The sequence below is a fragment of the Sceloporus occidentalis genome, unplaced genomic scaffold (genome assembly GCF_023333645.1).
Source record: "Sceloporus occidentalis isolate IW3139 unplaced genomic scaffold, rSceOcc1.0.p SCAF_3, whole genome shotgun sequence".
NCBI lineage: Eukaryota > Metazoa > Chordata > Lepidosauria > Squamata > Phrynosomatidae > Sceloporus > Sceloporus occidentalis.
The window spans coordinates 56749162-56765036 of NW_028316983.1; the positions used below are offsets into that span (position 1 = coordinate 56749162).

General features: G+C 40.6%; 1 protein-coding gene across 1 annotated transcript in view; it reads left to right on the forward strand.

The window, feature by feature from the left end:
• SLC45A3 (solute carrier family 45 member 3) overlaps positions 1 to 4387 on the forward strand; it is a 70833-nt gene extending 66446 nt beyond the window's left edge. The window contains exon 5 of the mRNA XM_089514505.1: positions 961 to 4387. Coding sequence (XP_089370631.1) covers positions 961 to 1392 — 432 coding nt within the window. The 3' untranslated portion in view covers positions 1393 to 4387. The remainder of the gene's footprint in view (positions 1 to 960) is intronic.
• The last annotated feature ends 11488 nt before the right edge of the window (positions 4388 to 15875 follow it).

The following is a 15875-nucleotide window of genomic DNA, read 5'->3' on the forward strand; positions in this document are numbered from 1 at the left end:
AGCACTGTTTGTCATATGTTCTAACAACCAAGCAGTACTGACCTTTTCCTAATACACTAATATTCAGTTCTCTAGTAGAAAACATTATGATTTGGGCAGATATATTTATAGAACATGATGTTCCACCTTCACACCGGCATCCATCAGAAGTGAAGTGTACATAAAAGTAAGTGGCAGTCTGTTTTCTTATTATACAGACTTGCAACAAATGATCAGATCCCATTTCAGCACTACCTGGCCTGACACCAGAACTGTTGCTTACAGATAATGAAGTTAAGCTCACTTCCAGTAGCACCTTTTTGGTGTACTTGATCACACACTCTAAAATAAATAATAACTGCTTCCCATTGTATCTTTTTCAACCAGTTTCGAATCTCTTGAGTTGGGGTGTGCATGGTTTATGGTAAGACTGTCTTGTCTCCATTTCCTCCCATCAACCCTAAATCTTAACTTTGATTATACTCTGTATACTCAGAGGTTCTCAACATTTGGCCCTCTGGATATTTTAGAGTTCAACCTCCAGAAGCCCCACTCAGAAGCCCCTCTAGAAGGAGATTCTGGGAATTGGGAGTCCAAACTATTTGTAGGGTGGCAGGCTGAGAACACTGCCTTAACTCAGTCATCACCTCTTGTTGCCTGAAGCTTCTTCACTTCTGCTGTTTTGAGCAATAAAAGCATATGCTTACACAGGCAAGGATTCTGCTTCTTCTTCATTCAAAATGCTGCCTTCTGTACAATGCTGTGCTGTACCTACAAGTAAGACCACCCTTGTGCCAAAACTAACTTTGTCTACCTAGCCCTGTTAGAATTTGCTTGATTTGGAACTGAAGCCAGTTCCATTTCCTTCAAATAGCCACATTCTCCCAATTTCTACCTTGCTCCAACTACTGATATACAGTTGATTCTTTCTTTGTAGGGTTCTGGTGCAACGTCTTATGGTCCTTTCTTCTGTCCTTTCAGATATATTTGCCTAAGTATAAAAGCAAAGAAGAAGATGCAGCTCAACTAGACAAGAAGCACAGCTTCCTCAAAACCCATATTTCTGGCCAGAAAATGACCTATCAAAATGGACACAGCGGAAGCCTCTTCTCTACCCCTGTTGCTGGCTCTTCCCTCTGCGTTGGCTCACCCTGTGAAGTCCCTCTCATGATGATGGTGGGAGACTCAGACACCACAGCAGCAAGCCGAGGCATATGTTCAGACTTGGCTATCTTGGACAGTGCATTCCTCCTTTCACAGGTCATCCCATCCCTCCTCATGGGTTCGCTTGTTCAGTTCACACAGTCTGTCACTGCATATATGGCGTCTGCTACTGGGTTTGGCTTGGTGGCCATTTACTTTGCAACCAAAGTTACCTTTGACAAAAGTGACATGGCTAAATATTCACTATAGGAGGAGGAAGATTGTTGATCAGAATCCACCCAACTTGAAAAGGGATCATGGAAAAGACTCAGTTGTACACATACTGTTTCTTCCTTCCTTCCAGGTTGTGTTGCTATGAGACAAGTGCAGAAGCCTTGGCTGAAGGAAAACAAAACAAAAGGAAAATGCTGGGTTGATCTCAGGGTATCTAATGAAAGGGAGTCTAGTATCATGTTGTCTGTTTCTCTGTGATGCCTTCATCTAAGTGTCTCGGCACAGAAGCTTATAAAAACAAGCTTGTGGGCTTAAAAAGTAAAGGGCAAATCTTTGTATAACAGAAAACTACTGTTAAAGATTGGGAAATTACTTCTGTGGGCAGCTCCCAGGAATTATTAGGGCTGTTGTTTGAAAAGGTAACTTTCCCAAGCTCTGACTACTATGATAGCTTTGTGAAATTGTATGGGAGTTGGTAAAACAGGGCAGAAGTGGCCAAAGATAGTTCAAAATTCTCATCAATCTCACTTCTTTGCTGTATGTTTTAAAACACTGCTGTTAGTTGACTGGTCTCCAGATTGTGCTACAGGTAAAGGTACTCCTATAATGTATCTTTTCCTGTCTTGGTGTGAACCAGAAGATACATGGGAGAGAGGCTATAAATTGGCACATCTAAAAGGGGATTGGAATAATCCACTCCCTTTACCCATTCCATATGCCTTGTAGGTCAAGATCAAGGTGATATAAACAAGGACTGGGGGGAGGGCTGAGGATACTGTGGTTGAACTGGCAGCAACTCTGCAATGGCCTGACGGAAATGAAAATCTTGGTCATCATCTGATACTTCTCCCCCATCTTTGACCTAAACAAAGCTTGCAGTGAGTGCAAATAGAGAGGCTCACGTAAACATCAGCCAAAGAACACACCCTTTTGGAAGACTTGGTCTCAGTGACAGACTGGCACAAACAAACCACAGTGCCTTTCACTGTGTGCAGTCCTAAAAAGGAGGCTTAGTGTACCAGCATGGTAAAAAAAAATAAAATCCTTGTGTATATGCTGCCTTTCCTGCTAAGGATGCAATGTGGCTTGCCTCCCTGTACTAAAGGGCTCCATAGAAAAACCATCCATGTTTCAAAATACCACCAAGCTGAATTTTTCCAGTGTATGATCCAGTCATTCTGCCACCCAGATTGAGTGGAGGTGCTCCCTCTGCCAGGCAAACTTTGCAAATGGCTTGTTTCAAAATCTTTGTGCTGTTGGTTTTTTTTAGCATTAAAAAAAAACCCCTACGAAGCAGTTAGAACAAGCAATATAGCTTACAGCTATTCACTCTGCACCAGGCAGTGCAGATGTTTCTAGCCATGAGCAAAACAACTCTCAGCAAGGGAAGCTCAGGATACACAGGCTTTTTGGACTAGAAGGGCCCTTGAAGGCCAAACCCAACCCTGTTTACAAAAAGTATGATTATCTGTATACAGTGAAGCCTTATCTTACATGGGGGAACCGTTCCGGACCCCCCCCCCCCCGCATGTATGCTCCAGCCCCATTCAATATAATGGGGCTTGGGCGCAGTGACGCCATTCACTGTATTGCCATGCGGCTTCAGCATAAGCTGAAAGCCACATATAGTGCACCCGCGTATGGTGCAGGTGCACTGTATTAAGTTCTAAGTTGGAAATGGAAAAGTTAGCAATGGAAAAGTTTTGCTTTGGTAGTACCTAGTTCAGGGCCAAGCTAGTGGGCGACATTAGTGATATGCAAACACAATAGCCATGAAAAAGTCTGCAGCCTCTAGATTAGGGGTGGGAATCATGCTACCCTCCAGATGCTGAACTGCAATTCCTGGTAGCCCTAGCGTACATCAACAATGATCAAGAATGCTGGGAATTTCAGTTCAACAATATCTAGAAAACTGCACAGTTCCCACCCCTTCTCTGAACTTGGGGAGATGAGGAGGATTTCTTTTATCCTTTCCCCCCTTATATGCTGCCTATAAAAACTGCCTTGCAAAAGATACTATTTGTATTGTTGCATTGTTGTCATTACAGAAGAAGTATGGAATCTGTGGCTATTTTCAGAAGCCTCAGACAGGTGTTCTGGCTGGGGCTTTGGGAAGCTAAAGTACAGAACACCAGTACTTCACCACTGCAGTCCTAGGTTCCCTCGAATTGCAAATGGCAACTTTCCAGAAGCAGTTTTTGTTGGGACATGCATGCCAGCGTGGCAAAGAGTAAACATTAATTCTCTCCACCCTGTCTTTGCTTGGGCTTTCTTGTAGTGGCTATTGACATAACAAAACATAACAGCTTGGAAAGGTTAGCTTTTTTATTTATAATTCCAAGAAACTCCCAGCCAAGTTCTATAAAACACACACATTAGCATGATTAATGTCACATCTATTTTGGCCCTCAGATCAATTATCAGTGTCAGCTTCCAATCTGGACGTTTCACACTTTGAGCCATGAGGTAATTATATAGATAATCACTCAGTAGACTTATAGCTTGTTACCCAAATGGTCTGGATGCCCCCCCCCCCTACACCTGATGAGGGAAAGCTCCTTCCTATCCTTGGTTTTGTCCACAAGCAGCCTGTAGGGATATGAAAACCACTCAGTCTGAATTAGTTTCAGCCAAATATAGTTTGCTGCCTGAGGTGAAGGACAAAATGGTACCTTCCATCCTTAGATAGAAACTGGCTGTACTGTACTTTAGTATTGGCATCATATCCTAGGGCAGCAGTGAGCCCAAGTTGTATAATACAGACATCACTGTATTATACAACCTCAGTGACAGCTTGGGGACTACTGCACTCACCATTTGCCTTGTGAGATGGTTGTTTCTCTTTTTAATGGTAGACCTGATGCTGGATTTGAATGAAGACCAACTTTTCTGAGATCTAATATGATGTTTAAAGTCAAAGCTTTGTAAAGGAGGGAGAAAAATCTACCAAGTCCTCTTAAGGAATTGTTGCTTTACTTTTTGCCACATGTTCATGCCATATGACTATACAAGGGCCATCTTTGATGTGTTAGAGGGTGGGTGGGTGGATGGGATGTAATATAGAATTTGGAAAGAGAACAGATGTACCCACTGTAAGAGATCTTACTGCGGTAGTCTTTCCAATTTTGTGGTTAGCTGAGAGGAGTTTGGTACTCTAAAAGTAAAGTTACAGGCCATAAATAGGAGCAAAAAGATCTGAGAAGAGCAGGGAATTGACAAAAACTGCTGGTGAGCCATAGTTTCCCAATTTCAGAACTTGAATGGGAGAGGGAACAAACCACAGGGGGAACAACAATATAAAAGCACAATAAAGAGTACATTGCCATAAACCAGCCTCCCTCAGCCTAGTATCCTCCTGGGGTTTGGGACTACAATTTCCATAATCCCTGGTCATTGACCATGCTGATGAAGGCTGATGGGAAGCTACTTTTTGGACTATGGATACATCTACATTGTAGAACGAATGCAGTTTGACACCATTTTAAGTGCTTCATTGTATGGAATCCTGGGATTTGTAGTTTAGGAAAGATTTAGCCTTCTCTGCCAGAAAGTACCAGAGTGCTGGTGCCTCACAAAACTATAAATCTCAGGATTCTGTAGGATTGAGCCATGGCAGTTAAACTGGTGTCAAACTGTATAACAACAACAACAACAACAACAATTATTATTATTATTATTTGTATCCCACCTCTCCCTGTATTGGATCGAGGCAAGTAACAACAAACATAAGAACAATAAAAATAAAACACAACAAACCACAAGTAAAAGCATAGGAAAACATATCAAATCCAATTCCCTATCTCCCTCCCACCTTAAAATACCATTAAAAACGACAATTCCCAACTGGAGAGTGAACATTCTGAGGAGGTCAATTTGGGAATGCCTGACAGAGGAGATCCATTTTTATTGCCTTCTTAAAGGCCTCCAAAGATGTTAGATGGCGGATCTCCTCCGGCAGGTCATTCCAGATTTTTGAAGCAGCAACAGAAAACGTCCTCTGGGAAGTTGTTACCAGTCTGATTTTCTTAGACTGCAAGAGATTCTTCCCAGAGGACCTGAGAGTGCGGGAAGGATTGTATTATTGATTGTATTATTTCTACAGTGTAGATGCACCCTACAGTGCTTAAAATCTCCACTCAGCATGGTGACTATTCTGACTGGCAGATTCTGGGAGCTGTATTGCAAAAAATGTTTCCAAGCCATGATCTAGCATTGCCTGTTGAAAAAGCTATCTTACTTTGCTCTAAATGAATGTTTGAAAAGAGTAGGGTGATTTAAATCCAGTATTTATCAACCACAGATTTCCACCCACAAAAAACAAGGATAATCTTTTGTTTTCATGAAATGGTTGTGATCTTGGTATGTATCCCCCTGCTGTGTATAAGAGATATGTAGATGACAGTGAGGGGATATTTTAAAGTATTGTTCAATCTGTAGTCTCTCTCCCCCCACACACTAATTGCTGGGTATAAAGAAGCACTAAGTTACATCTGGTACCCTCCAGATGTTTTGGACTTAAACTCCCAGAACTCCTCATCATTAGTCATGTTAGCTAGGGCTATTTGAAGCTGTAATCCAAAAAAATAATCCAGAGATCACCAGGTTGGGAATGGATGCTCCTGCTGATGGTTTACCTCCAGCTGCTCATCTGAAGTGCTTGCTCAGGATATGAGGAAGAACAAGGAAACCTGTCCTGACCATACAAATGGAAGCACTGACCCCTGTGGACATCAACTTAATTGTCGCTGTTCTGCAAACTCTTCAGAGAATCTTGATACATAGTGAATCCAGTGTTTCAGGTAGAGTGGGGAATGTGTGGCCCTACAATTCAGTGATCCTTCTTTGTTGGTTATAATGACTAGAACGTCTGGCAATTGTAATCCCACAATATTTGAAGGGCCACATTTTCCCACCCGGTCTAGGCAGTGCAAAGCTTGAACTCTCAGGATACAGACACATAGGTGTGCATTTTCTTCTGGAGTACCTTTCCTAGGAAGAATATTCTCTTATCTAGGATTGTGAGGACAACAATTGTGCTTGGAAATTGGCCAGAGGACAAAATGAAGTACATTTTCTTCTTGGGGAATGCACATTACAGGTAGGGATCTGTAGTATACAGATTAGTATACAGAAAATGTCCAAAGCAGCTAGAACTCAAGAAGACTGGGGTCTGCAGTTGACAAGAGACATGAATAAAAAGACAGAATTAAAGGTCTTAATTTTTGCCTTTGAGTTTTAAAAATACTCATAGTGGCTGAGAAGAATGTCTGCAGAGTTTGTTACCCTCCAAAATGTAACAGTTTACCTGTGTAGCCATCTACTACAGAAATGATATCTAAAAGCATGGTCTTGCTTTCTGAAGAAGTATTTAAGGGAGAGGAACTAGAAAAATGTCCATGTATTTACACTGGGTGACCCTGCTTGAACTGCAAGTATCCCCTGGTCTGTCCTCTGGGGCAGGAGAGGAGAAAAAGCCAGTGACTATCTGGCTTGTCCTAAGTTCAGGTATTTTCATGTCTTTGTTTTATGAGGACATTGAAATGAACATTGAGAAAAGAAATCTTAAATTTACCTGAGCAACTTCTTTTTTGCAATTATTTTTGTTTAATTGCAAAATCTGTACAAGGGCAGATTTATGAGCCATTCCACTTGCTGCTTATAACTGCTCCACAGTGTAGTGTTGCCTTCAGTATTATTCTGCAGGGCCTCATCCTTTATCCTATTTTAAGCAAATGGTTATCAGGATTACTTGAGATGGGCCAGTGAAAACTCCATCCCAACCATCTGTTCAGCCACTGGATAATGGAGCAACTCGCTTTGACTATTGGGGTATATTTAACATTAGCTCAGTTATGATGGCATTTCTTTCACAAGTTTCTTTTCATGTGTTAGAATTCTGTCAGGCCATGTATTTTTGCCCCATTGCTGATGTGCTATTGTCCATCCTCCTTTTCCACCACATAGCTTTATTTAAAGGGAACTTTATTGAATATGTTTGGGCCAGTGATTGGATTCATGCCTTTACCTCCAAACAAGAGATTCCTTTTAATTATATTTGTTTGAGGGGTAATGTATCTCCCTTACTGTGTCTTGCAAAATACTGTCTGCAATTTGTGTGTTTATTTATTTACGGAAGTAAATATTTTGTATAGTTTATGTACAGGGGATATTAAAATCTATTATGGAGTGGAAACTTTAAAAAATGTCTGTTTATAATTTAATGACGCAATGAGAACTTCCTTTGGATTTGAAACTGGGTGATGATTTAATCCATTTTTCTATCCCAAACCAAAATAATGAATAAAACCTGCAGTTGCAAAGACAATAGAAGGAATTCACCTGAATGGGGGTATAATGAAACACTGCTCTTCTCTCTCTCTCTTTTTTGAAACAGCTGTTTCAAACAGGCTATTTAATCCATGTATTGTAAGACATTGCTCAAGAAGATAGGATTTAAAGGCTAGATGAAAAATCGAAAACTACAATGCTTCAGAAGACAAAGTAGCTGCCAGTTGAGAACAGGGATTTGGTAGTATTACAGTGTATTGGTGGCAGTTTATTGCAAAATGCTAAGTAATATTAAGTTTTTAAAATGTCAAAATGTTGCAGGAAGAAACACCTCCTTCAGAATGAACAATTACAAATGGCAAATCGGTCAATGTCTCTGTCTCTCTATGTTGTCTTTAATTTTGGCCTTCCTTAGGAAGGCAAAAATACTCCTTATACTGAGGGAGAGGTATAAGACACAGACAGAGATACTGAAACCTCCCTTATAATTTCTTTGCTGAGGCTTCTCACACAGAACCCATCAGCAGCGATTGCAAGCTCCTAGGCAGGATGCTTATGCCTTGAGAGTGGTATAATGGCAGACATTAACATCCAGTGACTCCATCAGACATATAAGGATGGATAAAAAAAGAAGATACTGTACTACTTTTAAGCAAGAAAATGAATCACTGTACTTTGTAAAATTGATATGGAGTAATGGAGATGTGTAAGGGAGCTGCTATATCAAAAGATGTTGCAGTTGATGGGGGAAATGTCAATCAGGGGCCTTTCACACCACACAGTTATAGTACTGTGATTCTGCTTTATCTGCCATGGCAGTACCCTATGGAGTCCTGGGATTTTCAGTTGAGGGAAGGGTATTTAGAATGCTCAGCCTCACTGAACTACAAACCCCAGCATTCTGTAGGATGGGACTATGGTAGTTAAAGTGGAATCAAAGTGCTATAACTGTGTAGTGCAAAAGGGTTTGTCTCACAAAATTCTAGTATACCAAGAAGAAGGATGCTGATATAGACACACATTAATGCTGGCAGTGTTGCATTAACCTGCCAGAAAACTTAGTGTATCTTTATACTCATTCAAGAAATTAGTGAGGGATGAAAATATATTTGTTAAAAAATATCTTGAAGTGTGGTGTGTCATGCTGTTAAAGAAACTCATAGTTATAATTTGATCTAATCTGGGGAAATAAATGTGGAAATGTTAATGAAGGGGAAAAAATGTCAGCAGAAGTTTCCAACCTTTAGCCTGGCATGAATTCCTTAGCAAGTAATACTTGTTAGAGGTGAACCTCAGCAGCTACATTTTTCTATCCTCACAATATTAGAAGAACTGGTGGAACTATATTAGTTCACGCAGAAGCACTGGCTAGGGATTTGTCCATTGCTGTAGGCTTAGTGATGCTTGTAGGTTTATGGTCCTTTTATAGTGTGTTCTGCACACTTCCTCCAGTAGGTGGTGCTGTAAACATTCTGACTGCAACAGCACTGTGATAAGATGAGCTTTTGCCTTGCTGCAAGGTGCTGTTTTGTACATTTTAGCTAGCCTATGGCTTCTTTTGGTAATTCAGGCCTGTGTAAAAGTCTTAAACTAATCCCAGCATGGATTGGGAAAGATGGGAGTTGAGGATCAAAAACCAGGGGTTTTGGAAAGTTGCTTCACACAGTGTGTGATATGTTCAGTACTCACCATATAGAAGTGAATTCACGTGTTAAAAGCTGATAGCAGAACAGGGAGTATCAGTATTTTTGTTGACTCATATCTCACAGCCAGAATGTGTGGTTGTATCACCAGTGAATCTGTTGCAGTGTTGCTCAATTTTGGCAATGGTATAAAAAACAAACATTGCTTTTACATGAAAACAAGGTGTTTCTAGAAGTCAAAATCAAAGCATATATTCTGTAAATGTTTTCTAGTTCTATCTGGAGATCTTTTTATATTCTTTGATGGTCTTCAATCCAAATAATAACTAGGTGAGATGTTTAATGAATTCAGAGATCTTTAGGATGATAGTATCTTCAACACTTTCTATTAATTTAGCCCAAACAGAGCAAACTAACCTGTAACTCCCTGCCAGATCACCTTCTAAAAGAATTGGTGTCATGTTGGACACTCTGCAACAAGAGGCCTGTCACAGAGGTTTACTATGCATTTTTGTTAGAAAATCAGCATTTTCACCTTCATAACCTTAAAGAACTTGAGGGTGAGTATTATCTGGACTCAGTGGTTTGCTTGGATTCAGTTTGTCGCTCAGATTTTAGAACTAAAAACTGGTGTTTATATTCTATTGATACCAATGGAACTGCTACTTGAAATAGTGTGTAAATGGCAACCCTACCACTGATTTGGAAAATGGCTTTAAAATTTCAGGCCTTTGAAACTATTGGCTGTTCCCTGTCTGCCTGTTAAGACATGCTGTTTAACTGTAGCAGAAACCTGGGTTGTTAGATGAATTAAGGAGAGGTGAATTAAAGAGAAACCATGAGTGCTGGCAGCTTGCAAGAGGGGAAATTAATGATGGCACCATCACATTACAATTCTTAGGAAAATAATAAACTTGGCTACAAATTAATTAAGCCTGGGGAAAAACTGTTAGCAGCAATGATCATGCTAGATCATGCTCAAGAGACCAGAGCACATCTTCTAGTACAACACTTATAGGAACCTCATCCTAATGTGAGTGGCATGGAGCAGAAATTACTAGTTAATGGTATATACACTCATATTATATCTAATGTATCTGAAAATTTGGGAAAGTTACTTTGAACTCTGCCTCCCAGAATCCCCCAGCCACTACAAATAGTGGAATTGCTAGTTGCCCACACTCACTCCTACACTGCCCCAGTGTTAAAGAATGCAGGGAGTTGCCATTCAACATCTAGAGAACCATATGAACCCCCCTCCTGTACTACTGAGATCAGTTGAACTTTCAGCTATATAACAGTATACAGGATTACAGTTTAAGTGGTCATACTTTAGGGTGAGAATCACACAGCATTGCACATGATGTTGGACTGCAACTTCCAGCATTCCTTACTCTGAGGAATGTCAGATCAGTATCATATCATTTTAACTGCCAAGGCCCCATCCTGAAGAATTCTGAGAATTGGAGCCTGGGTGCTTAAAGCTGTCTGTTAGAGGGTGCTAGTCCACACTTGTGAACTACAAAATACCACAATTATTCAGTATAGAACCACAACAATTAAAACAGTATGAAACTGATAACTGTAGTGCAGATGCAAGGCTGATGGGAACTGCAGTTCAGCAATATCAGGGCAGCCACATGATTCCCACCCGGATGTATGTGTGTGTATCAAAACAATTCACAAATGTCTCACAATTGTTACAACAATACCCAACACATGCTGCACTGGTTTGCGGAGGGCACTCTAAAGACCATTTTATGCAAAGCTATCTAGGTGGCAACCCACAGTTGCTTAGCAGTAATCTTCATTGAACCCTGCAGGTTTTACTCCTGAGTACTCATGCATAGGATTTCCCTGTTAGTGAACTCATGGATAGGAAACAGAGATTTAATCTAATGACTTCCCAGTGCCGAGGGCTCATTTTCATTAATTATCAGCATTAGATGCACACAAAGGATTCATGCTGCCAACCAGATGAAATTAAAGACAAGGTAACAGTAGACATGTAAAGTGAGAGTTGCTTCCATGAATAAAATGAAGTGTGCTAAGGCTCAAGTAGTGGATAAGGAAAAAATAATTTTGGATTTCATTTCCCAGAATCCCTAAATCAGCACAGCCACTTTCCAAACTCTGGGCTCAAGTGTGCCTGGAAATTGTAGCAAGAACCCTTCTCAGAAACTATGTGGGATGTTTCCAGATGAAGTTGGCAACTGCTGATGAAAACTGGGCAGCTGCTCTACCTTTTCTTCTTTAACAAATTTGGATTTTGTGTGGTAAAATGAAAAACAAAAGTCAAAATGGCAATGGGAACACATGGGAGGATTACAAGTGAAAGACATGTTGCTGGGATCTACTCCCTCCCTCAAAATATTGTGAGCAAGGAAAACTGACTGCAGGCAAAAAACCTTGTCTGGAAGCACTCATAATATATGCTGACTGTTTACAGTCATAATGACTGCTGACCAGTGCATGAATTTTAGGGGCGGCCAGGCATCAACACCTGCTGCAATACTGAACAGCTGACAGCAGAGCCTGGGAAGTATGGTGATGAATAAACATAGAATCATAGAATAGAATCATAGAGTTGGAAGAGACCACAAGGGCCATCCAGTCCAACCCCTGCCATGCAGGAACTCTCAATCAAATCATCCCCGACAGATGGCCATCCAGCCTTTGCTTAAAGACCTCCAAAGAAGGAGACTCCACTACACTCCGAGGGAGTGTGTTCCACTGTCGAACAGCCCTTACTGTCAGGAAGTTCTTCCTAATGTTGACGATGGAATCTCTTTTCCTGTAGCTTGCATCCATTGCTCCAGGTCCTAGTCTCTGGAGCAGCAGAAAACAAGCTTGCTCCCTCCTCAATATGACATCCCTTCAAAAATTTAAACAGGGCTGTCATATCACCTCTTAACCTTCTCTTCTCCAGGCTAAACATCCCCAGCTCCCTAAGTCATTCCTCATAGGACATGGTTTCCAAAACCTTCACCATTTTAGTTGCCCTCCTTTGGACATGCTCCAGTTTCTCAATGTCCTTTTTGAATTGTGGTGCCCAGAACTGGACACAATATTCCAGGTGGGGCCTGACCAAAGCAGAATTTAGTGGCACTTTTACTTCTCTTGATCTAGACACTATACTTTTATTGATGCAACCTAAAATTGTATCGGCCTTTTTAGCTGCCGCATCACACTGTTGACTCATGTTCAACTTGTGGTCTACTTGGACTCCTAGATCCCTTTCATACGTAGTCTTGTTCAGCCAGGTGTCCCCCATCCTATATCTGTGCATTTTATTTTTCTGCCCTAAGCGCAGTACCTTACATTTGTCCATGTTGAATTTCACTTTGTTAGCTTTCTAGTCTATTCAGGTCATTTTGAATTTTGATCCTGTCCTCTGGAGTATTAGCTACTCCCCCTATTTTGGTGTCATCTGCAAATTTGATAAGCATGCCCCTAATTCTGTCATCCAAGTCATTGATAAAGATGTTGAATAGCACTGGGCCCAGGACAGAGCCCTGTGGGACCCCACTGGTCACTTCTCTCCAGGATGAAAAGGTGCCATTTTTGAGCACCTTTTGGGTTCAGCCGGTCAGCCAGTTACTAATCCATGTAACAGTTACCTTGTCTAGCCCACATTTTACAAGCTTGTTTGCAAGAATGTCATGGGAAACTTTGTCAAAGGCCTTACTGAAATCAAGATATACTATATCCACTGCATTCCCTTCATCTATCAAGCTGGTAATTTTATAAAAGAAAGAGATCAGATTTGTCTGGCATGACTTCTTTCTCTGAAACCCATGTTGACTTTCTGTGACTATGGAATTGCCATTTAGATGTTCACAGACTCTGTGTGATTATCTGCTCCAGAATCTTTCCTGGTATTGATGTCAGACTAACTGGACGATAATTGTTGGGATCCTCTTTTTCCCCCTTTTTGAAGATGGGAACAACGTTTGCCCTCCTCCAGTCTGCTGGGATCTCTCCTGTTCTCCAGGAGTTTTCAAATATGATTGCCAATGGCTCTGATATTACATTTGCCAGCTCTTTTAATACCCTTGGATGTAGCTCATCTGGTCCTGGAGACTTAAGTTCATTTAGATTAACAAGGTATTCCTCTACTATCTCTTTACTTATTCTGTACTGAAATTCCCCTATTCTGTCCTCTGCTCCATTATCCTCAGGTTGAGCACCCTTTGCCTTTTCTGAGAAGACTGAGGCAAAGAAGGTGTTGAGTAATTCTGCCTTTTCTCTATCTCCTGTTAGCATTTTGCCATCTTCTCCACGCAGTGGCCCTACCGTTTCCTTCTTCTTCCTCTTGCTGTGGACATATCCAAAAAATCCCTTTTTGTTCTTTTTAACCTCTCTAGCAAGCCTGAGTTCATTCTGCGCTTTAGCTTTTCTGACTTTACCTCTACACATGCCTGTTATTTCTTTGAATTCCTTTACCATGATTTCCCCCTTTTTCCATTTCTTATGCATGTTCTGTTTAAAACTTAGCTCAGTTGAAAGTTCCTTAGTCATCCATCCTGGTTTCTTGAGACACCTCCCATATTTCTTTCTCACTGGAACTATTTGAAATTGTGCCTTCAGTATCCCCCTTTTGAGAAACTCCCATCCATCTTGAACTCCCTTCTCTTTTAGTATTTCCGATCATGGGATCACCCTAAATACTTCTCTAAGTTTACTGAAAACCGCTCTCCTAAAGTCTAGAATGTGTGTCTGACTATGCCTGGCTTCTCCTTTCCACTGTATTACAAACTCCAGGAGAACATGGTCACTTCCACCTAGGGATCCCACCACTTGCACCCCATTAACCAAGTCATCCTTGGTTAATAGCAATATGCTATTGTCATCTATAAGTGAGCAGTTGTCATCCATAAGTGAGCAGTAGTCAAAAGTTGCTCTGTATTCCAGAGCATCATCCAGCTGCTGCTTGGTTGTGGGTGGTTTCATTAGCTGAGATCCTACATCAAAGTTGCATCATCACTTGTGGAAGTGCATATTGATTGTGTTGGATGGCAATGTCACAGAACCAGATACACAATGGAATGCGTAGGCCACAACTGAAATGCACAATTTTAACACACATCTACATGTCTACTGACACTGAACACACAACTCTGTTTCCATTACCTTGAACTGAATATGGATATTGCATATCTGACAAAAACATCCAGCTGCTTCCTCAGGGGGACTTAATTCATGCATAAGACATCAACAGGATTCCTCTCCTTATGCTTATTCCTCTTAAGGGTAACTTTCTCAACTCTGATAAGATCCTGTTCATGCAGGCCCATTACTGTTAGCCCTCCATATCCACAGATTTTTTTTTATCCATAGATTCAAGCATCCATGGCTTGAAAATTCTTTAAAAATATATAAATTCCAAAACACAAACTTTAATTTTTCTATTTTATATAAAGGATTGACAATGGCATTATATTTAATAGGACTTGAGGATTTAGTTATCCACAGGAGATCCTGGACCCAAACCTGAGCAGATACCAAGGGCCCACTGTAATTGCTCTCATTTCTGTTCCACACTGGACAAGTAATTTGCTGTTTTAAAAGGCAAACCACCATGACATCATTTTCAGCTTGTCATAGTGTGTTGGAATAAAGCTACACTGGGGATATTGCATTCTGGGTTTGTTATTCATACTATGGAACTGCATCAATGCACATCTCAGCAAGTTCAGTTGCTCATACGTATAAGCATTCGAATAAAGATGGAGTCGACAATGCAAATGCATTCTGAACATGTTCAAGGCATACAGCATTTTATCCCAGGTCTATTCATGTCTGTTTGCATTGGTTATGTATTCACACTATTGATGATGTGGATCTTTTTTAAAAACTCAGAAAAACAATCCAATATCAATTATCCTGGATTGGGGTTCTTGGTTTTTTTGGCAGCCTCCCCCACCCAAACTTGATCGCTGATATAGAACTGACTCTGGAAGGAGGAGGGCAGCTAAGAAAGTGGTTTTTTTTTTGGGGGGGGGCAATCAAAGGGTGGTTTTGTGAATTTCCCTAACAGTCCCACTCCTTATAATGGTAGCCCTGCTATCGCATGATCTCAGCAGGAAATACAGAGTGAGAGGGCAAGATCTCTGTATATGTTCAAGAACACGTCTTTCTTGTTTCATCACATCGGTTGTGACATTCCAGGGCTAAACTCTAATATAGCCCACAGGCAGAAAAGTTAGTGAGAGAGAGAGATTTATGTTTTATTAACCATTTAAAAACCTTTTTAAAAAAAGGAGACTGTTTATAACCCTTAATTTAATTTAAAGTTGGCATTTAAATGACTTTGCAACAATAAAGAGCTTGTCTATGAATATGATTTTAGAATATGATTTTATTCTCCTTCCTTCTCCCCCTCTCTCTGTTTTTAGCTTGGAAAATTCACCTGGATGAGTTATTGGAAACCTCATTTCTCACCCACTAAATAGGAGCGAGTGAAGTTGTGAATAAACTAAGAGGCAGAGAAAAGAAAAAAGAAACAAAAAGGATTGTTTTCATTTTTTTAATTCTAAGCATTTTTTTGCAAGAATCAGACACCCCTGAATAATATGAAGAAGAAAA